This window comes from Arachis stenosperma, chromosome 3, assembly GCF_014773155.1.
Source record: "Arachis stenosperma cultivar V10309 chromosome 3, arast.V10309.gnm1.PFL2, whole genome shotgun sequence".
Classification (NCBI taxonomy): Eukaryota; Viridiplantae; Streptophyta; class Magnoliopsida; order Fabales; family Fabaceae; genus Arachis; species Arachis stenosperma.
The window spans coordinates 3,303,464-3,330,898 of NC_080379.1; the positions used below are offsets into that span (position 1 = coordinate 3,303,464).

Consider the following 27,435-nt stretch of genomic DNA (forward strand, 5'->3'; position numbering starts at 1 on the left):
ACATATATATATAATAAATTATTTTTATAATTAAATTTAATTATTTTTTTATCTCCTATAAATTATTTTTGATAATATTAATGTACAATTTCTAAATACTAAAAATCGATTAATAATTTTATTAAATATCAAGAATATGAATATGATAAAAAATAATAGAAATAAAATACAATAAAATAAACATAAAATAAATTAAACCTTTAAACCTTACAAAATTCTTTCGTTATAAATTTAAAGTAAGATTAACTTTGCTTTCTGAATTAAGAGAGAGATCCTAATTCTTTTAACACTTCTTTTTCATAGTTATTATTATTATTATTATTATTATTATTATTATTATTAGACAAGAGTTAAGCCCAGAGAAAGAGAATAAATAACTCAACTGCAAAAAATCTTACTGAATTTGAAATAAAAATAGTCCAAATATTTAATCATAATAATCAACATAACATAATACTTATCTCATTAATCTATTTTATCTATTACAGTTTATTATTTATGCTTTTAGTCAGAATTATCATTTTTTGAAGAATAACTTGATACATGTCCACCAACCAATTTCTTTATGTTGCTTTAGCATATAAAAAAAATTATTTCTTTTATCACCGTAACACTGGATATAGATATATGGAGAAATGCCAAAGTTTGTGGCCCAATCCAATAAAATTTATTATCTACTAAAGAATATGGACTCATAATAAATATTTATGCCAAAGTGTTGATTTAAAGTATTGACTAATATAATTAAGTTAGGTTAGTTTAGCGATTTGTTCATTCGTCCGTTTAAGCAAGTGTTCAGAGTTTGAATTCTGTCTTATACATACAGCAATTCATTGGTTAATAACAAACCCTTAAATAGAGCTCCGATTTACGACGGATTCCAAGTTGAAAGATACCATAAAAAACTCAAAAAAATTATTGACTAATATTAATAAAAAAATCATAATCTCATAATATTTCTATTAAAAAAATTAACTACGAGAGATAATTAGCTCAATCTTAGTTCCAACCAATTATCTTATTTCAATATGGTACATAATTTCTATAATATTAATATAGATGTTTCCATTATATATCTATCAGAAGCAAATATACCATAAAAAAATATTATATACACACATGTTCTGTTGACTATGTGACCTGGGGGAAAATATATCAACGATGAAAGGCCATACTCCACCATAGGTTTGCTATCCGTTCGTTTTATTTTATTTATTTATTTGGGTGAAGTGAGCCATCTTCATTCTTAGATTTTTGGTGAATCCACGTTTATTATACGTGACATGTTTGATTTCACATCAATTGATAGTGCCAGTCTTGAGTATATATAAAATGCTTATAAGATAAGTGGTTTTTATGACGTCTATCATTATCGTATGATGGTTATAAAATTCTATTAATATTTGAAAGTACAGTTAAAAATACAAGAAAATTTTAATATTGAAGAAAATAAATTATTAATAAATAAAATTTGTCATAAAATTATTTTTTTAGAAGTTTAAGTTAATAAAAAAATATATAAAAGATTATATTTCTAATACATTATTTTTGCATTTTTTTTTGAAATTTGCGTAAATTGTTTATAGATTTTTTTATTATTGGATTTATAGTAATTTTTTTTTAAAATTAATAAAAACCGAATACTAAATCTCTAATCATAAATTTTTAATACAATAATATAAAATTATTTTTTTTAAATTAATTAAATAAATAAAAAATATAAGAATAATTATATATATTTCTAATAAAAGAGTAAAAGATTTTGTCACGTGCTTAAAATAGTAAAAACGTGATAGCACTAGCAGTAGCAGCCATCAAAAACCAACGACAGAATAAGGTGGTCCATAACTCCATATATATTGTGCCACGTGGAAACCAACAAACACAATCTTGTCGAATTGAAATTCCGTAGCCAGTTAGCCTGTTAATTCGTTTATTGGCACATGCTTCTTACATTTCACAACGTGTGAAGTGTGGACAGTAATAATAATAGTTCAAATATACAATTCATAGTGGTATCTAATAATTTAAATTGAAAAATATTATAAAAATTACAATAAATTGAATAATGTTGAAAATATGCTCCCATTTCCCTATTACTCGTATGACAAAAGATAAAGGTGAAAATTGTGCCAAATAGTTTTCAATCCCATATAATCAGAATTTAATTGCATCATAAAGAGTTTGTATGGTAGGAGTCTTTCAGACAAAAAGTATGAGATCTCGTTATGAATGAACATGGCTGCATAATTAATTGATAAATTATTGTGTTACGTATCAGACGATGTGATGAAACTTTAGATAGAAGTGATGTGCCTAGTGACTAGTAGAGAGAAAGTTAGAAAGAAAAAATTGAGTAATTTTAGTATTAAGTAAGGTTGTGTTTAAAAGAAAAACGGTGACTAAAAAATTAAGATTAGAAAACAGAAGTTGAGAGGGACAGACTAAATTATATAAGTTTTTATATTGTATTTGATATAACACAATATAATTAGTTATGACAGCAAATTTATTAATAACTAATTTTGGTATCACTGCAAAATATAATAAAATTCTAAGAAAAAAAGTATAAATTATTTATTATTTAGAATATACTTCACTTATTTATATATTTTTTTGTTTGAATATCAGAATATTTTTGCAGGTATTTAATATCGTCGTGTTTTTATAGGCAAAGACAAGCTTATTTATGACAAATTATACATCATCAATAAATTCATTGTTAGAGATATAACTTTTATGTTATTTTTTTTATTAGTTTTAAGTTTTTAGAATAAGGAATATTATATAATATGATATCAAAACTCTGTATCCAATAAATTTAAAATTTGACTATATATTTTGGTGAAAAAAAATATAAAAAATAAAAAATATTCATATTGTTTTCTCTTATTGATTAATGGTATCATGATAGCTATTCATACAAAAATAATAATATTTAAGATTACTTTAACAATAAACTTATAAAATTTTTAAAATAACAGATTTCTCTTCACAATTATATCTAAATTTTTGAAAAAAAAATAACATTACATTATTATGTCTTTCAAAAAAAATTATATTAAGTTATCAACTTATTTTGCTAATAATTAGCTGAAAATTAAACAGCTGTTTTTTAATAGAAGAGAGTAGCTTGACTTGCTTCTACAACTTTTTCAAGATTCCAGTTTTCAACCGTACCATACCCTTAAATTTTCTCAGCAATGTTATTTTGACAAAAATAAACTAAATAAATAAATTTGTTCAAATATATATTTCATAATAATTATGCCTGGTGTAAATCTGTCCACTAAAAAAAATCTTCAAGATATGAATCTCGCTCATTCTCTCTTTTTTTTTAATTTATTTAATTTTACACTCAACTTTTTCAAATAATCACAAACTTTTAAAATTAAAATTATAAATTATTATTTATTAGTTAATAATTTAATTCGAATTAGCTTTTAAAACAATGCACCGTTGATTTAGTTCCTAAAAAAATTAACACTTCAATTTAATTATTTGGTTTTTAAAAGATATCTATGCGAGTCAAATTAGTTCTTTATCTACTAATACATTTTGTTAACGTAACAACATTAAGTACCACACAATACTTTAATAACGCGAGTTAACAAAATGAACAAATTTAAAGACATTATAATCTCTCATTAAAAACCAAATTATTTCATAAATAATCTTTCATATACCATTTTCATCAACCCTCGCTAAACCTATTATTTATTCTACTAGGGTATTTAACTATGATGTTAGGGAGCCAATGGCCTAAACGTACAATGTGTACAATGGGTTAAATTTTTGGTCTATGAACAAAATGAACATTACCCATACTATCCAGAATAACCATTCGGATACTAGGAATAATAAACATCTCATGTCATAAAATCACTCATCCCAAAAACTTAAGTTGATTTTGGAATTCACCAAGGATCGAACCCTTGACCTTTCGGATCTAGAACTCTAATACCATGTCATGAACCCACTCATCTCAAAAACGTAACCTAACAGGACAATGTAACACTAATTATCATATCTCTAATACTTCATAAACCTCCATTGTACACATTGTACGCTTAGGACATTGGCTTCCTATACTTTCTCTTTAACTATTTATGGGTCGGGTAAAACCAGGTCTGATGTGATCCAGACTCGACCCGAAATATATACAAAATCTATTTGTTAGATTCGAATCTGACTCTAAACCCGATGAAATCTACATATTTTCAGGCCACGATTATATCGGGTAAAAACCGGGCCGTTAACATTACCTTCTTATAAGCTAGCATGTGAAAATATTCAAATTTTCAAGATTCCAACCATTATTTGACATGGTAAAATAAACATAGAAAAATATAACAAGAACCAACCCTTCTCTAAAATTAAAGCACAACCACAATCAATACTAATATTGTCTAATAACACTAAATATTTAAATCAATACAAATAACACAATATTATGCATTAGTCTAAAGTCTTATGCATTTTAAACATAAAACATTAACTTATAGTCTTATAATGACTAATAACACAAAATATTAAGGTTTACAATACTTAAATTTCACATCATTAAGAATAGTCATCATCCATGACTAATAACACAAAATATTAATTGTGTATAATAACCGGGCGCCACCGAACCGAGTTCGGGTGGCCCGAGTCATAATTCGGATCCAACCCGAAATAATGACCGGATCTATTTTTGAGACCCTTACCCGACTCTAAACCCGATAAAATCACACCAAATTAACTCCTAAAAAATTCGGGACCAAATCCAATATTCGAATTGGGCCGGACCATAAACACCCCTATATACTAGAAAGTTTTTAATTAAGATAACTTCAAAATGACAGTAAAAACAACTCTTTTACTTTCATCATAAAAATTATCATAAATATTTGGTAATAATAAAAAATTAGTCAAAAACAACTAAAAAATTTTTATTCAATATTTTTTAATTTTAACAACAATTAATGAATATTAAATAAAACAAATTCAATTTTTTTCTTTGATATTATATATATGAACATAAATAATCTAATTTTCATGAGCAAATTAAATAATAATAATAATAACATTAGAGAAAAAAAATTTAAAATTTAATAAATATTAAATAAAACAAATTTAAATTATTTTTACCTAATTTTCTTTTATTATCAAATATTTTTTATTAAACAAATCATGATGAAAAACAACTTCTTCCTTCCCTAATTAACTTCATCTTATCAATCCCTAGCTCTCACTAAATATCTCTCTATATATAATCCCACCCATATATAACCCATTTCTTCATCCAAACCCCCAAAACATAAAGAGAATAAGAAAGAGAGGAAAACAAATACACACACATACACATTGTATTCATATATAGAAAGATGATTACACCACAAATTCAAGTAACAAATTCTTCAAGCCCAACCTATCTCATATTTAACAAGCCAATAACAACAACAAGCCTCCATGGTGGTGGTGGTAGTATTAGTATCTACCCTTCTTTTAGGGTTAGGACTAGTAGGCCAATATCATTCCCAAACCATAGAAGGTGTAATACTAGCAAAAGAATCAAAGCTGTGGCTATGACTGAAGAAGAGAATAAGAAATCAATAATGAAGGTTAAAGCCACCATAAGAGTTCAACCAACCGTTGGAGGGATATTTTCGGAAATGGCCATAGAACGAGGGCTTGATGATATAACTGATTTGTTTGGTAAATCATTACTCTTGGAGCTTGTTAGCTCAACCCTTCATCAAAGTAAGTCATGCTTCTTCTAACCAATTTCAACCAAATATAATTTACATCATCTTTTTAGTTTCATCTCATGGATATCTTAATAAAAACCTATTTGTGCTAATATTTTTTGTTTTTACATTTTTCTGCTATATATTCAAGTGTGATCATATGAAATGAGTTTAAGGTGTGTGTTGATTCAAATAATACAAAAAAAAAATATAGATATGTAAAAATTAAATTTGTTTACTTTAATTTTTAAAAGCTTATGAAAAAGAGAAAACTTATTTTTTGATAAATTTTTGAATAATGTTAGAGAACTAGTTTTTTAAAATTTATTCTATTTATCTTAAAGTTTAGATTATAAATTTTAAATCTTAAATTTTTTAAAAAATTGAGATTTTTAAAATTAAAAAATTAATTAATATTGATTAACTAAAATTAGGTTTTTAAATATCATTATCTGATTTAAAAATGTAGGAATTATTGATGGGAGTCAAATTGCATGGGTGAATTATTAGACCTTCATTTATGTATATACTATTAGACCTAAGTGTACAATGTGTACAATGGGCTAAATCTTTGATCAATGAATAGAATGAACATCATCTATACTATCCAGAATAACCATCCGAATACAGAATAAATAAACATCTCATGTCATAAAACCACTCATCCCAAAACTTAAGTTAATTTTGGGGTTCACCAAGGATCGAACCCTTGACCTTTTGGATCTAGAACTCTAATATCATATCATGAAACCACTCATCCCAAAATCGCAATTTGATAAGACAATGTAACAATAATGATTATATCTCTAATACTTCCTAAACCTAATGATTATTATATCTCTAATACTTAATAAACCTCCATTGTACGCATTAACGCTTAAACCATTGGTTCCTATACTTTCCCTTTATTTAAATGCAAAAACATAAACGATACAAATTTAAATGCTGCGTTACACTATTTCTCTATCTTCATTACTAAGAGGCAAGAGGTTCATTGATATATTGTTTGCTTTTTTTCCCCCTTAAACATATGTATGAAAATACTCATACAGAACATTGCTATTTAAACTTAGAGAAACCTGAATGTGGAATCAAGTAGAATTGAACCTTTTTCTTTTATTTTCTCTCTGTATAACACATGAGTGTGTGTGTGTGTTTTTTCAAATAGATATTTTTTTCTTATGCACTAATTGTCATTCATTTTTGTCCTATTTTTCTCTGGTCTAAAAACATCTCCAGTATTTTGGAAAAAGTTATTCCAAACAAATAAATAAAACAAAATGAAAACAAGAAGAAGACATTAGATTTAGCGTTGTGGTCACATCCACAATTTTGTGATGTCACAGACTTCACTAGTAAATTCAAATTTCAAGCAACAAGACATTACTATCATTGAAAATCTTTCTCAAATCCAAAATCTCATTGCAGGCAAATCTCACATTATATATATGTATTGTGATGACTCCCACCAAAAACACGTTGCAAGTTAGATTTAGGAGAATTTTGTAAAAAAAGAGTTGATTTTTTTACAACCTTGCATTCTCACAAAGTAGTAGTAGTTTATATAGAGTTTAATTTTAACGTAATTACAAACTAATTAAAATTATATTTTAATTTTAAGTGATTTTTTAAATAATAAATTTAAACAAAAGTTGGTTACGCACAAAAATTAAATTTATATATCGATATATAAATATATAATAAGAAATGCTAAAAATGAATATCTTATGCATGTTTGCATAGCTAGACTTCGTTTCGCCTTATTAGTCATCATTAAATGTTGTCCTGTATTATCAAATATAAAAGAGTTATGTAATAAAAAAAAAAAGATAAAGCTAAGGAGACAAATGAAACTGTCAAAATTTATCTTATTTAAATTTATTAATTATTATAATTAATAAATATTAAATAAGATTTATTTTAATTAATTTTTATTAATTTTTTTATTATTAAATATATTTTATAAAAACATATAATTTTCTTTTTTTGTTAAGTTTTTTTAAAAAAGAAAAAAAAGAAAAAAAATCAAAATATCTATATATATAAATTAATAATATTTAAGGGACACAATAAATCAATTAAAATGGTCTAAATTTAACTTATTTATGAATTATTATTATATAATAAATTATTACTACAATTAATTAATAAAAATTAAATAAAACAATTTCATTACGTTACTAATAGTATTTTTGCGTTTAATGGAAGTATCTTTATGGATGTGTCTAATAAAAATGTTTTTTTTATGGTTGTGTCTAATGGGGTGTCTTTATGAATTTGGATCCTCTAAAGTTTAAATTTTACTTTAAAGAGTAAAGCGTGATCTCTCATCATTGATTTTATAGATAGGATCAAAAATAAATATGAAAGATAAATTATTCAAGGATAGAATATTACCCTTTATGTTCTAAAGTGAAATTTAAACTTTAGAGAATCCAAATCCTTTTATATGTATTTTTTTGGATGTGTCTCTTTATACATGTGTTTAAAATATAATAATTAATTATTATTGATAATAAATTAGCAGATAATATATTGGTAGCTAGTAATTTTCCTAAATAAAACCCTAGAATTACGGATGGGATACGTAATTGAGTCGTTTTGTTAACTGAATAGCGACGGCGCTGGAGAAGGAAACGATAAGCGGTTACGCCCACAGGACGGATCAATCAGCAGAGGAGGTGAAGTATGAGGCTGAGCTTGTGGTGCCACCTGGTTTCGGAGAGATTGGTGCCATTTTCGTGGAGAATGAGCACCGCAGAGAGATGTTCATTAAGGATATTGTCCTTGATGGCTTTGAAACTGGTCCCCTTCGCTTCTCTTGTGACTCTTGGGTTCATTCCAAGTTTGACAACCCCGTTAAGAGGCTCTTTTTCACCAACAAGGTATCCTATATTATTACCTTAATATATATCAATAGTTTTAATTTTAGAAGCAGTTATTTTTTTCTGATATAATATAATTTACTTATAAAATGACCTATGCGGTGCATCCCTAGTTGTTTCTTACTCATACACTACTTATGCATTATACCTACACAGTCATATTTGCCATCAGAGACACCAGAAGGATTGAAGAGGCTAAGGGGAGAGGAGCTAGAGCTTCTCAGAGGGAATGGACATGGCGAACGCAAGACCTTCGATCGCATATACGATTACGATGTGTACAACGACCTTGGAGATCCAGACAACGATATCCAACTCAAGAGACCTGTTCTTGGTGGCAAACACAATCCATATCCACGTCGTTGCAGAACTGGAAGACCACGCTCTAAAGCAGATAATATAGGTTAAAATTCAGGTGCAGTTAACTTTATAAAATTAATAACAAATATTCGTTGAATGATTTGATATGTTTGACTGTACTTAAATTTTTATTGATAATATATCATTTCTATTTTTACCTTGTGTAAGTGGTCCATCATCATGACTTGTAAGACAAATAGCTAAATGGACAAATAACACTACGTACCCTGGTCCTAACTAATCTTATCCTTCTTACAATCAAGCGTGCCTTTCTGCTTTCTTTATTTCATATGCCACCAAACTTCAATCATGACTATTTATGTGCAGAAATAATTTAGTTAAATATGTTAAATTATTTATTAATTTTTAAGTTTTAACTATCATTTTTTACTTGAAAACATAATTATGGAGACATGCATGGATGGATATAGTCATAGAAATAGCAAATACAACAAAAATTCTTATGAGACAGACTCAACATACATTTCAAACTAATATAATAATTAACTGGTTAATACTCATGTCTATGTATAATTATTTTTAGGTTAAGTTGATAGTTAGGAATAATTAGATAATAATTTAGTTAAACATACTAAATTATTTAATTAAATCGTCAACATAAAATGAAAATTGTGAAAATCATCAATGATATGATGATTAAACAATATATGGTGAATATACAGAAGCAGTGCATACATGATAATGTTTATAAAATTTGTGTACATTTGTGATGATGACGTATGCATGTGTATTTTCATCAGACCCGTTATCGGAGGAAAGGAGTAGCAGCATCTATGTGCCAAGGGACGAAAGCTTCTCAGAAGTGAAGCAGTTAACGTTCTCGGCGAAGACGGTGTACTCGGTGCTGCACGCGGTGGTGCCGGCGGTACAGATGGCGATAGTTGACAGGGATCTAGGGTTTGAATTGTTCTCCCACATAGATGATCTTTTCCATGAAGGGATTGGGCTGCCTCCTTCAAAGAACAAAGGGGTTTTGAGGAACATGTTACCCAGGCTTATCAAGTTCATCAACGAAACCCAAGACGACCTTCTCCGTTTTGAGCCTCCCGCACCCATGGACAGTAAGTATATATATTACACACGCTCAATTATTTATTTCACTCCAAAATTTTGACAATCAACTTATTTTTAAGATGAAAATTCAAGTGAAAATCGACTTTCCCTGAAGTTGATATCATGAAAATTTAGTCAAATCAATTAAATTATTTAATGACTTTTAAGTCAATTTCATGTAAAGTCAACTGTAAATAAGTTTCTATCTATTTTTAATTTTATTATATTTTTACTTGTTACCTTTTTATTTTAAAATTACAAAATATTATTAAATAATAAAAAAGTTACCTAAATATTTTAGCTTCATTTTATAAGCATTACCAAATTCCATAATAATAATAATAATAATAATAATAATAATAATAATAATAATAATAATAATTTAGTAATGATAGTCATCGGTAGCATTTAACTATATATATTTATTATTATTTTCAATAATCAACCCACCATGTTAAAATATAAGTGTTAGAATTCATAATAAACTATAGACTAAATATATATTAAAATTACTCTTTGAGAAATTTTAAATTTAATATTTTAGTTTTTAATAAATTTTTATTTTTTAAAAATCTTAGAAAACTGCTCTTACATATGGTCATTCTTTTGTTTTTAATTAAATTTTATTTTAGAAAAAAAATAAATAGACCCCCCACTTTTTAACTCGAAGATAAATAAATTTTTACTAATTAAAAATACAAAAACATCTCTTATTTTTTAAAATATAAGACATCTAAGTTCTTATATCTATTTAAGAAGTTCGTCGATAAATTACTACATATATAATACGAGATTCGAACTTTTAGTATTTATTTAAATAAATGAATGAGTTGACCATTCAATCAACATAAATTGGTCAAATTAGTTTTCTTTTAAAATGATGAAAAGACTAATTTGTTCGATAAAAATAATTTTAAAAATTTTTAAAAATAAAAATTTATTAAAAACTAAAATATTTAATATAAAATTTTTTGAAATATTTAGTCTAATCTATATGTTGAAATGTATTATAATATACTCAGACGAATCTATTTATAGAATAAAAATACAATATAATAATCATAATAATAACGCGATCAACTTAATTGATTAACATGGAATTAATAAATCAACTTAAAGTTATCCCAAATATACTTTGAATAATATGTATATATATGTACGTGACACGCAGGGGACAGGTTCTTTTGGTTTAGGGACGAAGAATTTGGAAGACAAACTCTTGCGGGTCTCAACCCATGTTGTATACAACTCGTGACGGTAAGCTATCTACCTTCCCCTTCATTATTATTCCTCTTTGCAATGAATTAATTGGTATGCATATATATAGGAATGGCCATTGAAGAGCAAACTGGACCCAAATGTTTATGGGCCTGCGGAATCAGCAATTACGAAAGAACTAGTTGAAAAGGAAATCAGAGGATTCTGTACGGTGGAAGAGGCTATACAAGCCAAGAAATTGTTCGTATTGGACTACCACGATTTACTATTGCCAGTGGTAGAGCAAGTAAGGGAGCTTCAAGGGACAACACTCTATGGATCTAGGGCACTCTTCTTCCTTACACCTGAAGGCACACTCCGCCCACTCGCTATCGAGCTTGTTCGCCCTCCCATCAATGGAAAGCCTCAGTGGAAGCAAGTCTATTCCCCCACGTGGCACTCTACCGGCGTTTGGCTTTGGAGGCTTGCCAAGGCTCATCTTCTTGCTCATGACTCTGGTTACCACCAACTTGTTAGTCACTGGTTCGTATCCATCTATCAACATATAATTAAAATTAATCCACTACTTAGTTGAATAAAGTATCATTTTTGACATTAAAGAATTAGTGGCAAAATATTCTAACCCTGAAAATTAAGTTAATAGTGGAAATAGTCTCTTGAAGATCAAGCATGTGTCAATTTAGTTTTTGAAAAAAGAAAATTTTAGAGAGCCAATTATAATATAAGTCAACTCTTTATCTTTTTAGTTTTAAAATTTTAAAAATTAGAATAGTAAATAATTATTTTTTTATAATGGACTTCCTATTTTTCAACTAGTTAATTCTAATTAACTACCTTTTTAGTTGGTTTCTAACAAAACCGTTCTAATAAGAAAAAATATAAACTAACTTATACTCATCAATGATTGGATTAGTAAGATAAAATTATTTAATGAACTATTAATTTTGGGTAATTTTATCGAATTTAATTTTTTTTATAATTAAAAATAGTATTTTATTCAATTATTGTTATTATATTTTTTAGGAACTAACCATTTTGACTATAAATTCTGTAAATAAGATATAGTTACAAACACAAGTGGCCTTTATTTGATTGATTTATGAATCACGTGCTTACATTGATATATATAATGATGTTCAGGCTACGAACTCATTGTTGCACAGAACCTTACATAATAGCAACCAACAGGCAATTAAGTGCAATGCACCCAATCTATAGGCTTTTGAATCCGCACTTCAGATACACAATGGAGATCAATGCACTTGCACGTGAAGCCCTAATCAATGCAGATGGGATCATAGAAACAAGCTTCACTCCCAAGAAATACTCAATCCTTCTAAGTTCCATTGCTTACGACAAACACTGGCAATTCAACTTACAATCCCTCCCCAATGACCTCATCCACAGGGGGATGGCGGTTAAAGACGATAATGCCCCTCATGGTTTGAGGCTCACCATTGAGGACTACCCTTATGCCAATGATGGACTCATCCTTTGGGATGCTCTCAAAGGATGGATCACTGATTATGTTGACCGCTATTACTCCGATTCCGATCTTGTCCGCTCCGATGAGGAACTCCAGGCGTGGTGGCATGAGATCAAGAATGTTGGACATGGCGACAAGAAAGACGAGCCCTGGTGGCCGCTTTTGAACACCAAAGAGGATCTTGTTCAGATTCTCACCACCATTGTTTGGATTGCTTCTGGCCACCACGCTGCCGTCAACTTTGGCCAATATGATTATGCGGGTCAGTATATAATTTGTCAGAAATAATTCTAAGATAAAAATTCAGATATAATAAACTTCACTTTAATAATAAAAAATTATTAAATGATTTAATTGATTTGATAACTAAATTTTTGTTTAATGACTCTTAACTATTAATTTTACGTGTACGAGTTTTCACCTAATTTTAAAATAGTTATTGTTGATAGATTGTTGGTTAAAGAAAAATGTTGATTACATATAACAAAATCGATATGAAAATTGTCATTAAAATACTTTTTCTTAAAATTTAAACCGATAAAATTATATTCAACATGTCTCTCCTATCATAGCTTTTTTTAAAATTTGTGTAAAATTTGCATAGTTTTTTTTTCTTTTCATTTGCATCATGCTAAAATTTTCTGTTGAGTAAGAAAAAAAAAATTTTAATTTTTTAATTATAAAAATTCTCATATTATATCATAATAACAAATGTATTCATCCTAACATTCTGTATTATGTGATGAGAACAGGGTATTTTCCAAACAGACCAACAATTGCAAGGAAGAAGATGCCAACAGAGGATCCAACAGAAGAGGAATGGGAAGAATTCATGGAGAAGCCAGAGATGGCATTGTTAAAGTGCTTTCCATCACAGATCCAAGCGACAACAGTGATGGCAGTGTTAGACATATTGTCAAGCCACTCGCCAGAGGAAGAGTATTTGGGTGAAAGCATAGAGCCATCATGGGAAGAAGACCCAATTGTAAAAGGAGCGTTTGAGAAGTTCAAAGGGAAGTTGTTGGAACTTGAAGGAGAGATTGATAGGAGGAATGCCGATAGACAGAGAAAGAACAGAAATGGTGCTGGAATGTTGCCGTATCAGCTTCTCAAACCAGTTTCGGAACCTGGTGTTACTGGTAAAGGAGTTCCATATAGTATCTCTATTTAAAGAGAGATCAAAAAATGTTTTGCTAACAATAATGCAACAACATGTTTCTAAAGTAGCTAGTTAGTTCAAGTATGTATCTTTTTGTTAACAGTAATGCAAGTAACATGTTTGTGTATACTAGCTATACTTTGTTCGACTATGGGCATTTAAACATTTAAAAAACAAGATCTCATATGTTATCACCATCTAGCAGTTGTATATGTAACATTAAACTTCAAAACCAATGTGATCTTGTTTTTTAATATAAATAAGTATTAGAGATATAACAATTATTATATGAGTTTTTCTATTTTTTAAAGTGTTTAGAAAAACATTTTTATATGATATGATATTATAATTTCTGACTCAAAATTCAATTCTTTAACTTATTATTGACTCCAAAAAATTTTTTAGCATAAAATAAAAAAAAATTGTACAAAAAATTATACAAATCCAGAAAAACTCTTATTTAAGGGAATGTATTGGAGAAATATATCCATTTATATATCTCTCTTAAATTGTTAGGAGGAATGACTCTTTGACAATATCTATTTATCAAAGTTATAATACATACAATGTTTGCCATTAAAAAAATATATTTAAAATATATGTTATTTTTAAAGTTAAAATCCCTTGTTAAAGAAAAAAAAGCAGCAGTAGCTCAAGTCAATTTAAAAAGACATTTTTGAAATATAATTGAAAAAGTTTAAAGAACATAAATGGAATAATACTTCTTAAAAACAAGTGTATATATATATAGCATAAAGCTATTAATATTTAGAAAAATTTCAAACACTCTTAATCATTATGATTATCAGTGGTATATATTCACAACTTAGAGAATGAGCTAGATTAAATAATATTTAGTTGCAAAAGAGAAAAGAGAGGTGAAATTTGTCTAACTATGCATGCCATATTTTTTAGATTTCTCTAAGGAGATTATTGGTTTAGTTTTAGTTTTGTTTATTCTGTTTTATGAGATTTATTTATTCTATATCAGTGCATGTATAAAAGCATATTTATTTTTAATTTCTCTATGAAAATTAATTTTTGTCTTAATATAATTAAAAATGTTATATTTTAAGCTAAAAATTGCGGAAAAATATACTCATCAATCCACAGCCAGAAGTATAGTTATGTGGACACAATTCAAAAACATGTTATATATATAAAGTTTTGTTCCTTTGAGTTATCAGCTGAAAAGGACGAAAAAAGATAACATGATAAGAAGAGTTCCCAACCTTCAATTCTTCAACGTTATTGCAAATATAAGAGGATATTGCAATAAATATTTTGGGCCATAGAACATAAAAACTGAACGGAGAAAGATGATAAAGCCGCATCTTTTGCATCAATCATACCAAAAAACCAACCATACCTTCTTCTCTCTTCATAGGCCATACTTCCATGGCGGCCGCGGCGACATTGGCGCCAACAAAATTAGAACTTTATCAACTCTTCCACTACTATGGCCGGCTCACGCGAAGAAGAGGGAAAGACTTAAGCGCCTTGTCCTTCCCCCTCCTCTCGCGCAAGCTAGCCCTGGTTCTTCAGCTACCACAAAAGACATATATCATGTTATTGATGACACCAATGAGAATAAGGACAATGGTGTTGTGAATGTTAAAGCGGTGGTTAAGGTGAAGTTAACAAAGGCTGGGTTTTTTTCAAGTCTTAGTTTGGACCGTGGAATTGATGATTTAACTGATTTGCTTGGTAAATCTATCTTGTTGGAACTTGTTAGCTCCCACCTTCATGATTCTGGTAAGAGGATGTATATATATATATATATATATATATATATATATATATATATATATATATATATATATATATATATATATTTATAGTTTTTATTTATTGTTGATTATTGATTTAGTTGTTTGATGTATTTTTGTGTGATCTCTTTGGTAGGGTTTCTTAGGGTTGAGTTATATTGAGTTCAAAGCAACAGAAATGTTTAATAACAAAAAAAAAATTAGTTAAAAATAGTCATAAATTGTCTTATTTAATATTTATTAATTATTTAATATCCATTAATTATTATAACAATTAATAAATATTAAATAAAATAAGTTTTGGCTGTTATTTTTTGTCTTCCTAATATTACCGCAAATTAAAATAACAAATAATCGAATGTTCCCATGTGCTGAAACAACTTTAGAAAGAGTGATTATATTTACATAATCAGTTACTAGACATGCACTTAATGTATGTGCGCATTATTTGGTAATTAAAGCTCTTTAATTAGGATAAATAAAAGAAGAAAAATATTTTGGGGTCAAAGTTTGGGAGTTATAGGCAGTTATAACTTTTTTTGGTTCACATTTATTAATTATTGTCGAAGTAAATTCATAATATTAGATATAATAAATATATATTTACGAATGCTACATATATAAAATTGTAGAGATAAAATTAAATAAGATAATTTTATATTATTGTCTTCTTAGCATTACTCTAAAAGAATATGTGATTAAATAAAAACTATATAACTAAATACCAAAATTTTATGTAACTATTCACATAAGTTGTCTTTATGAAAATAATAGATAAAAATTATTAAATAATAATTTAATTAAATATATCAAACTATTTAATAATTTTAATTCTTCATTTTCACATAAAAATAAATTTATATGAATGGTGACCAAAACTTTAATCCTCATTTTAATTATAGAAAATTTTTAAAATTTTTAAAATACTTCATATTCCATATTTGTTGAGTTAAATTTTTTGTTTTGCATTAAAATTTATTAGTTTATTTCACCAACATGAGTTCTAATTACTTAAAATAACCCATACAAAAAATTGAAAAATTTGTAGAAGTCACTAATTTTTAGTAATTTTAGCCAGTATAAATATTAAATTATCTTTAATAAATAAATATTATTAATTTATATGTACAAATTTTAATAAATACAGATATACTTAGATGTATATAAATTTTGATAAATATAAGTATAAATTATATATTTTTTATATATAAATTTTTATAAATATAAATATAAATTATTATTAATCAAATATTGATTTAAAATGATAATATTTATTAATTATGTAGTATTTCTATAAAAAATTTTAGGTATATATTTTTTAAAAAGAATAACGTGAGTGCTTATTTGTTTATATGTGACAACATAAATGTATAAAACATGTACATGTAAAGGGTACATTAAAACCATATCTTGTATATATGTTCTTTTTGAAAAAAACGATTATGAAAAAGAAAACTATTATGAAAGGCAAATATATTAATAAATTAACTTAATTAACCAAAAACTATGTATTTACATTTTTCTCTGCACATTGTAATAAGTCTCCTGTATGTCCTCATGCCTTTGTGAGATTAATTCTGTTTCTTCTTTAGACGTACGATTTTCAAAATGTGACTCCCACAATATATTAAAAAATTATAGCGTATTAAAAAAAAGAGTATTAAGAGTACTTAAAACATATTATATAAAATATATAAAAAAATTAAACATGTATAAAAAAATAATATTATAATATAATATTATGTTCTTTTTAGTAATTATTTATTTAAAAATAATTTTAATTAATATTATTTAAATAATATTTATTTTATTAAAATTAATTTTAATATAAAGTTATCAAACATAAATCATATTAACATAAATTTATTTTTACCTAAAATTAATTCTATAAAATTAGTTTTATTCAAATTCCAATTTAATAAACCACAATCTAAACAAACACTAATTAGTTAGAGTGAATTCAACTTCTTCCTTATAAAGTAGCCAGGTTTTATCAAACAAATATCTCATATTAAAAAAATGATTAATTTTTAAGTCTAATATATTAGGCATTTTTTTTTTGTTTTCTTTTGTTTTCTCATTCTTTAATAACCATATACTTATTCTAATGAGACATGGCAATCAACAAAACCCAATATTAATAATCAATATTTAGCCAGATAAATTATCACTGGTCAATTTTGAGCAACCCCCTTACTGTTGAAGACCACAAATAATTTCCATTGCAAAAAAAATCAATTTGTACGATTAATTAAATAATTGTCTTATATGCACAACAACAGAGAAGAGTTTTTGAACAAATAAATTCTTGTAATTTCACTATCCTATATTTGTCCTTATCTAAGTAACTAGGCATACGATTTAATTTTTCTCTCAATTATGCATGTGCAGAGATGGATGTATATATATCATGGACCACCCTAATAACGTGTCAAAGCATTTTAATTGAAAATGGAAAAAATTGGCTTGCATATGATTACCGTTTCAATGCATGGCCTTAATAGAAAATAAAAAATGACATGTGAAAAGCTGTAATAATTGAAGAAGATATTTTGTGTATACCACAAATTGATTGAAAAGGACAATCTATATTAAGCCTGGGATAATCTAAAAATCCAACAAGAATTAATTTGTTATGCCCACTGTGTAGTTAGGGACCACTTGATGATTGTGATTCCCAGTTATGGCGATTGACGTAACTAAACAGAGAGACTTGAAAATGTATATAACAAAGAAAATTAATTTTGATACATATTATTAGATTTTGAAAATTATTTTGTACTAAAAGTTTTCTATTAATTTATATTTTTTAAAATAAATAAATAATTATAAATTAATTAATTTTACCATAATAAAATAATAAAATTTACAATAAATAAATAATTAAATTTACTTATAATAATATTATAAATATTTTTTATAAAATCTTAAATATATATTTCTGTACCTAATAATTTATTAATAATTAATTTTTTATATACACGTACCTGACTAACTTTTTTAGTTGAAAGCTTAGAGTAAATAATTCACAAACTAACTAATGTTGTGATGAGTGCATAGTTGCACACTACTCCTGTTTTCAAATGAAATCTATCTAGCTACTTTAGTGCATTTTTAATTAGTATAATTTTTTTTTAACGGCGAACCATATATTGTCAGAGTTTCACATACATTATTAACGAAAGAGTTTATTACAATGTCAAAATTTTTTTAATTAATAATATCAGTGAATTTTAAAACTTAAATTTTAAACTTTTATTTAAAATCTAAATTCTAACAATAAATTTTAAACTATCCAAAAAATAGGGTTAAGAAAATAATAATAAATACTAGTTTTTTTTGTTTTCTACGGTATCTCCTAACTCGACAGGTTAAGAACTAATCTGTCGTAGTAAACACTAGTGAGCGGACTAGTGAGCTAACCACTAGATCAATTTAACTTAACTTGGTTAATAATAATAAATACTAGCTAATTAAAAATTAGTTCCTATATTAAAAATAGGGTTATTATTTTGTGTTAAATATTATATTCATTGACTTATTAATTAGTTACATATATTGTGGATTTAGAGGGTGGAATGGAGAAGGAGACGATTAAAGCATACGCACACAAAGCAGGGGGAGATGAGAAGTCGGTTAAGTATGAAAGCGATTTTGAAGTAGCAAATGATTTTGGAGAGATTGGTGCAGTTCTTGTTGAGAATGAGCATCACACTGAGATGTTTCTTGAAACCATCACCCTCCATGGCTTCCCGGAGGGTCCTGTTCATTTTGATTGTGCTTCATGGGTTCATTCTAAGTTCGATAATCCCACCAAAAGAATATTCTTCACCAATAAGGTACCTATGTACATTTTGTTGCTAATTTTTTATGGAGGCAAGTAATAGATGGTGAAAATTCAGGTTCAGTCAATTTTACGATGATAATTGAGAGTTGTTAGATAATTTAACTAATTTGACTAAATTTTTATCTAATGTTTTTCAATTATCAACTTCACGTGAAGTCAACTGTACTTCAGTTTCTACCGTAATAGATTGTAAAAGAAATATATATAATGTTGGTTAATTATTGTTGTAGTGTTACTTACCATCGGAAACCCCGAGTGGTTTAAGAAGATTAAGAGGAGAAGAATTGAGTAACCTGAGAGGGAATGGAGAAGGAACACGAAAAAGCTTTGAAAGAATTTACGATTACGACATTTACAATGACATTGGTGATCCAGACAAAAGCCTTGATCTTCAGAGGCCTCCCTTAGGCGGCAAAGAACGACCTTATCCCCGCCGTTGCCGAACCGGCCGTCCACACTCCCAAGCAGGTAGGGTAGAACCCTAAACCCTAAATCCTAAATTGTGAAATTAGTTAACTAATTAAGGTATGATGTGACAGATCGTTGGTCAGAGAATAGGAATAATGGAAAAAAATTCTACGTTCCAAGGGATGAGTGCTTCTCGGAGGTGAAGGAGCTAACGTTCTCAACAAAGGCACTGCACGCGGTGCTTCTGATACTGGTTCCGTCGCTGGGGAAAATAATCAAAGACAAGGATCTTGAGTTCCCGTTCTTCCATGAGATTGATTCACTGTTCAGCGTTGGACTTGATTTGCCTTCTGAAGCTGAGGAGGGATTTCTTGGAGCCATGATGCCTAGGCTTGTCAAATACATTTCCGGTGGTGATCGCCAAAATGTTCTTCGCTTCGAGACCCCTGAGACAATGAACAGTGAGTGTAATTTGGAATGCCTAATTCCCTCGTTTTAGACTCCATTTGGTTTTTAAAAAGAACAAAATATTAGGTGAAAATCAGTTGAAGGTGAAAATCAGTTGAAGTTGATAATTGAGAATCTTTAAATAATTTGATTGATTTAACTAAATTTTTATTTAAGAATTCACAACTATCAACTTCATGTAAAATCAATTGTACCTGAGTTTTCATCAAAATATAAATTAAAGGATAATTACATAAAAATTAGTATTTTTGTATTTGTTTAAAAGTAAATTAAATATAAGATAGAATAAATAATAAAAATTTTAATTTATTTTTATTTTTTATCTAAAATTTATAACAAAAAATAAAATAATAAAATATAATTAAAAAATTTTGATAGTGATAATAAAATGGTTATGTTAAGTAACCAATGACTTTTTTGAACAACATGGACAACGAGCTCTAAAATTAGCACAATTCAAATAAAATAGGCTACACCCCCAAATTATTCACCTAAATCTTAATATTAGAATAATCATCCGCACACCTAGTAAATTGAACATATGATATATCCATTGTTCACGTTATTTAATATTTTCATTATCTACCTATACTTTTTCATAATAAAAAAAAAGTTATGTTTCTGTTTAGTATTTTTTTATTTTTTTGTTAAAAAAGACACACAATATACTAAATTAGTATTCTAAAACACAATATTTTTATTCATATCTCACTATCAAATATTATTTTATGTTTTTGTGTCCTATATTTATAAACAAATACAATTTTAAATGTTTCTGTCTCCTATAATATATAACTGATTTTCACTATCAATGACTCATAAACTTTGAATTAAACATAAATAAATTTGTCAACCTAAAACTAATATATATATATTTTTAAAAAGTTTATTCAATGTGTTTAATTAATATTTATTTTGCAGGGGATAGATTTTTCTGGTTTAGGGATGAAGAATTTGCTAGACAGACTGTTGCTGGCCTCAACCCACTTAGCATAAGTTTGGTCAAGGTATATGCTTTCACCATTATTTTATTTTAGACTCATTGGTTGGATATATTTTTTTAACAAGCGTGGTTGTGCACCACACAAATTGTGATGATAAATCTTGATTAATTATTCTGTAATTTATCTTTGATTAATTATTGATTTATTTTTATTATTCTTTTTCCTAAACTAAGATTTCACCTTCTCCTAAAACACCAGTAACTTTGTAGGATTTTCTTTTTAACCATATATATATATACATCATTATTAGTGCATTTTAGGAATCACATTAACTAACTATTGTGGAGTAATATAATTAAGAGAATTTACTTTCTTGATAATCAGGAATGGCCTTTGAGGAGCGAACTTGACCCAGGTAAATACGGTCCACAAGAATCAGCAATTACTTCTGAAATTATCAATAAAGAGATAGGAGGAATACTTACCGTAGAAAAGGTTTGTTTAATTATTATATATATATAGAAATTAAAGGAGAAATTGAATTATATAAAGTGGTTTATATGTGATAGATATGAAGCTTTAATTGAAGTAAATTTTGGCAGGCTATTGAAGAAAAGAAGTTGTTCATTTTGGACTACCATGATATATTATTACCATATGTTAGCAAAGTAAGGAAACTGAAGGGGAAAACACTGTATGGATCAAGAACTTTGTTCTTTCTAACTCCAGAAGGGACACTGAGACCTCTTGCCATTGAACTTACAAGACCTCCCATGGATGGAAAAAAGCAATGGAAGCAAGTCTTCACTCCTTCTTGGCACTCAACAAGTGTTTGGCTATGGAGAATTGCTAAGGCCCATGTTCTTGCACATGACTCTGGCTATCACCAACTTATTAATCATTGGTATGTACCAATTATTATTAATTAATCATATGAATTAAATTTTGATATATAGTCCGAGTAATATGTACATCCAATCAAACATGTCAAGTCACAAAAAATAGTTATTTTTTATATTAATAAAATGAATGATCATAAAAAAAAATGAATGTGGTTGACGATTAAGTAAATCTTTTTATATATTAGTGTATTAAAATTAAGAATTTAATTTTAATATGCTGACAGTATAAATAATTATATTAGTTTTTTTGAATGATCATTCACGCGATTAATATGAAAGATAGTTATTTTTATTGATGTAATTTTATGTAATTAGATATATATGTAAAACTATTTTATACTGACAGTATATCAAAATTAAATTCTAAAACAGTTATGTTAAGCTACAGAACAACTAGAATAAAGCCAACTCTAATGAACTAATTTGAAAACAAATCTGTTATAAAAAAAATAACTTTTTACTGTTTTAATTTTTTGAATTTTAAAATAAAAAATAAAAAAATTAACTTAATTAGCTTATATTATAATTAATTCTCTAAAAATTTTTCATTCTCAAATTAAACTCACAATAATATATAATCCACCACAAATAATTCAGTCTTACTAAATATTTTACTTATTTAATTTCCTTACTATTTGTTAGAAAAACAACACTGTATGTACCCAACAAAAAACGAGAATTAGTGTCACGGGATAATGAACTTATATATTATGATAGAGTGCTATTATTATTTAGAAATAATTAGGATGTTAATTATTGCATCAAATTTTAAGGAATTTGGTATGTACAAGATAATTCATCTGAATAATTGAATTAAATTATTTGGATTCAAACATACAGTACGATATTCAAAAATATTATTTACACACTAAAATTAGTCATTATATATTTATATATAAATATATATATAGTTTTATTTATTTTTAATATATATTTTATATTATAATATATATTTTATTTTTATCTTTGTAATTAATTTTAATATACACTTAATATAATTATACCATATTTAATTTAGTCAAGTTCACATTATTACTAGCTAGTAATTCAAATTTTCAAAATATTCTAAAGTAATTGATGAAACATCTTCTTTTTTGTAGGTTAAGAACTCACTGTGTGACAGAGCCATATGTTATTGCAACAAATAGACAACTTAGTATAATGCATCCTATATATAAATTGCTACACCCTCATTTTCGTTACACATTAGAGATTAATGCATTGGCACGAGAAGCACTTATTAATGCTGATGGCACAATTGAGAGCTCATTCGCACCGGGAAAGTATGCCATGGAGATTAGCTCTGCTGTCTATCATCATCATTGGCGATTTGACATGGAATCTCTACCTGCAGACTTAATCAGAAGGTAATATTAAATAATAATAATAATTAACCTTTTAACTTGATAAATTATATATATAATGAAAAATGAAGAATACTTGTTTGTTTCCATATTTTATGTGAATTTGACAAGAGTGAAAAACTAAAATAGTAGCTAGAAAAAGAATTTAATCTTGATATCATCATGTTAGTATAAAAATATGATACTTATTTAAACAAAAATGTTAAAAATATATTTTTATATAGATATTTGTATTGAAAATATAATTTGTTTGTAAAATTATATTTTAAATAAAAATAATACTTTTATATAACATATTAAAATCAAATTCTATAATTTATTATAAAAAATATATTTTTATATAAAAATAATTATAAAATTTTCTTTAACCCACCTAAAAATATTTTATACCAAAAATTGCGGCGATTTTATAAGAATTTTGCGACGGTTTCTCTTTTTATAAAAATTTTGCTTATATAAGAAATTTTACAAAGAGACACTATATAATATATATGAATAAATTACTGAAATAATTATTTTTTATATTTATTATTTGAATAATCATTTAAAGAAAGGAAATGATTGATTAAAAATATAAAACTCTTGATACTATTACCATTTTATCAAAATTAAAGGGCAAAATACTAAAATAAGCCAAGGGGAAGAAATTTTTACGTAAATCCGCCAAACCAAAATTTATTTCATGAATCAACCAATGCATGTTTATATGTAGTTCGAATCAATTAGATTCGAACTCAATCTACACATAATTCGAATCATATTAATTCGAATTATACACAAAACTCACACACACACTAATTCGAATCAACTTGATTCGAATTACACACATACAATAATTCGAATCAAGTTGATTCGAATTACACCATGATTTATTAAAAAAATTAATAATTTATTAAAAAATAATAATTTAAAATTAAAAAAATATATATTTTATTTCATGCATTAAAAAAAATCTAACAAAATATTTAATTACGAGACTTTTTTTAAATATTAATGAGCTATCAATTCAAATTTCATAAAATACTCTTTTGTCCATTTTTAATAGCTCATGAATATTTTTTAATAAATTTTTTTAAATTATATGGTGAGATATTACATGATTCGAATTACGCATGGGAAGTTCAATCACTCTGATTCGAATTATACGGTGAGCAATTCGAATTCTATACAATACTCTTCTGTCCATTCTTGATAGCTCATGAATATTTTTTAATAAATTTATTTTAATTATATAAACCACAAAAAAATAATGCAAAATAATTTAAAAAATGACTTAAAAAATATTAGGAATACTATAAAAATTTGTAATGTTCTAATGATTTAGGTAAATACATGCATGTACATAAATTTTAAATAAAATACTCTAGATAGTCAATAATAATTTAAAAATTAAAGAAAATATTTTATTCCATCCAAAATAATTAAAAAATATATTTTATTCTATACAAAATAATTTAAAAAAATGGCTTAAAAATGTTACGAGTACTATAAAAGTTTGTAATATTCTAGTGATTTAGGTAAATACATGATAAAAATATATTTTCTTTAATTTCTAAATTATTAATGTCCTAAGTCATTGCAAATTTTTATAGTACTCCTGACATCTTTTAAGCCATTTTTAAATTATTTTGCATAGAATAAAATATTTTTTGTGGTATAATTAAAATAAATTTATTAAAAAGTATTCATGAGCTATCAAGAATGGACAGAAGAGTATTGTATAGAATTCGAATTGCTCACCATATAATTCGAATCAGAGTGATTGAACTTTCCATGCGTAATTCGAATCATGTAATATCTCACGATATAATTTAAAAAAAATTATTAAAAAATATTCATGAGCTATTAAAAATGGACAAAAGAGTATTGTATGAAATTTGAATTGATAGCTCATTAATATTTAAAAAAAGTCTCGTAATTAAATATTTTGTTAGATTTTTTTTAATACATGAAATAAAATATATATTTTTTTAATTTTAAATTATTATTTTTTAATAAATTTTTTAATAAATTATTAATTTTTTTAATAAATCAGGGTGTAATTCGAATCAACTTGATTCGAATTATTGTATGTGTGTAATTCGAATCAAGTTGATTCGAATTAGTGTGTGTGAGTTTTGTGTATAATTCGAATCAATATGATTCGAATTATGTGTAGATTGAGTTCGAATCTAATTGATTCGAACTACATATAAACATGCATTGGTTGATTCATGAAATAAATTTTGGTTTGGTGGATTTACGTAAAAATTTCTTCCCCTAAGCTTATGTTAGTGTTTTGCCCAAAATTAAACTTAATAAATAGTATCATTCTATGGTTAAATAACAATATAGATAATTTCATCCTTATTATATATATAAGAAAATATTTATTATAAAAAAAATAAAAGCTAATATATTTTTGGTATGGATGATGATAGGGGAATTGCCATAAAAGATCCATTTGAACCACATGGGCTAAGACTAACAATCAAAGATTACCCTTTTGCCAATGATGGACTCCTTTTATGGGACATTATCAAGCTATGGGTGACGGATTATGTGAACCATTATTACCCTAATTCAAGTGTTGTGGAGCATGAAGAGGAGCTTCAAGCATGGTGGAAAGAGATAAGAACAGTTGGACATGGTGACAAAAAGGATGAACCATGGTGGCCAATTCTCAACACTCCCAAGGACTTAATTGGAATTCTAAGCACAATAATTTGGGTAACTTCTGGTCACCATGCAGCTGTAAACTTTGGTCAATACACATATGGTGGTTACTTCCCAAATAGGCCAACAATTGCAAGGACCAAAATGCCCTCGGAAGACCCTTCAGAAGAAGAGTGGAAGGAGTTCCTTAAGAAGCCTGAAAGAGCACTTCTCAAGTGTTTTCCTTCTCAGCTTCAAGCAACAAGAGTCATGGCCGTCTTGGATATTCTCTCCACTCATTCGCCCGACGAGGAGTACATCGGCGAGAAGATGGAACCTTCTTGGGGTGAAGACCCTGTTATAAGAGATGCATTTGAAAGGTTTAAAGCCAGATTGAAGAAACTTGAAGTACTCATTGATGAGAGGAATGAGAATACAAAGTTGAAGAACAGAAATGGTGCTGGTATTGTTCCTTATGAACTTTTGAAGCCTTTTTCAAAGCCAGGAGTCACTGGAAAGGGGGTTCCTTGCAGTATTTCCATTTGAATTTTCTAATTTTGTTAATTATACCATCTAAAATACTCTTAATTAATTAGTAATAACTAGATTCTTATAATGTTATTAGTGTGCTTGAGCTTCAATATGTAAAATAATAAAACTCTACGTCCAAGTAAAATACTTATCTAAGTTGTTATAATAACTTTTTAATTCAGGTGCTCTTTCTCCTTCTTCTTTCCTCCTCCTCTTTTTTCTTCTTCTCCTCCTCTTCGTTTTTTTTCTTTTTTTTTTTCAAATTTGCACACGCAAATTTTTCTTCTTTCCTTCTTCTTCTCCTCTTCTTTTTTCTTTTTCTTTTTTATCGTCATCACCAATAATACTAACATTTTGCAAATGTCTTTATTAGTTCTAATTTTTTCTGCTGTCATTATTAAATAATTTTAGTTCATTTTTTAATTTTTTTCGGTTCATTTATGTGTTAAGTGTGGTTCATTTGTGTGTCAATTTCGGTTTACTTTATGCTGCTGATAAGTATTAATCAAATTTTTTATTCACAAGTGAACCAAAATTTAACACACAAATGAACCAAAATTAATTCAAAAATAATGAACTAAAATTATTTAATGATGGCCCAAAGAAAATCAAAATCAATAAAAATGTTAGTAAAATGTTAGTGTTGTTAGTGAT

The 27,435-nt window shown here is 26.8% G+C and overlaps 2 protein-coding genes across 2 annotated transcripts; both read left to right on the forward strand.

The window, feature by feature from the left end:
- The first annotated feature begins 5,292 nt into the window (after nucleotides 1-5,292).
- On the forward strand, nucleotides 5,293-14,215 carry LOC130968978 (linoleate 13S-lipoxygenase 2-1, chloroplastic-like). Its single transcript, XM_057894516.1, has 8 exons — nucleotides 5,293-5,745; nucleotides 8,349-8,617; nucleotides 8,774-9,020; nucleotides 9,739-10,059; nucleotides 11,223-11,308; nucleotides 11,379-11,791; nucleotides 12,410-13,017; nucleotides 13,508-14,215. The coding sequence occupies exons 1-8, from the start codon at nucleotides 5,370-5,372 to the stop codon at nucleotides 13,924-13,926; spliced, it is 2,739 nt and encodes a 912-aa protein (XP_057750499.1). The 5' UTR covers nucleotides 5,293-5,369; the 3' UTR covers nucleotides 13,927-14,215.
- An 881-nt stretch (nucleotides 14,216-15,096) lies between these two features.
- Nucleotides 15,097-26,962, forward strand: LOC130968977 (linoleate 13S-lipoxygenase 2-1, chloroplastic-like). The gene is made up of 9 exons (XM_057894515.1): nucleotides 15,097-15,669; nucleotides 19,254-19,522; nucleotides 19,761-19,998; nucleotides 20,070-20,399; nucleotides 21,328-21,413; nucleotides 21,735-21,845; nucleotides 21,953-22,254; nucleotides 23,353-23,619; nucleotides 26,037-26,962. The coding sequence occupies exons 1-9, from the start codon at nucleotides 15,234-15,236 to the stop codon at nucleotides 26,794-26,796; spliced, it is 2,799 nt and encodes a 932-aa protein (XP_057750498.1). The 5' UTR covers nucleotides 15,097-15,233; the 3' UTR covers nucleotides 26,797-26,962.
- The last annotated feature ends 473 nt before the right edge of the window (nucleotides 26,963-27,435 follow it).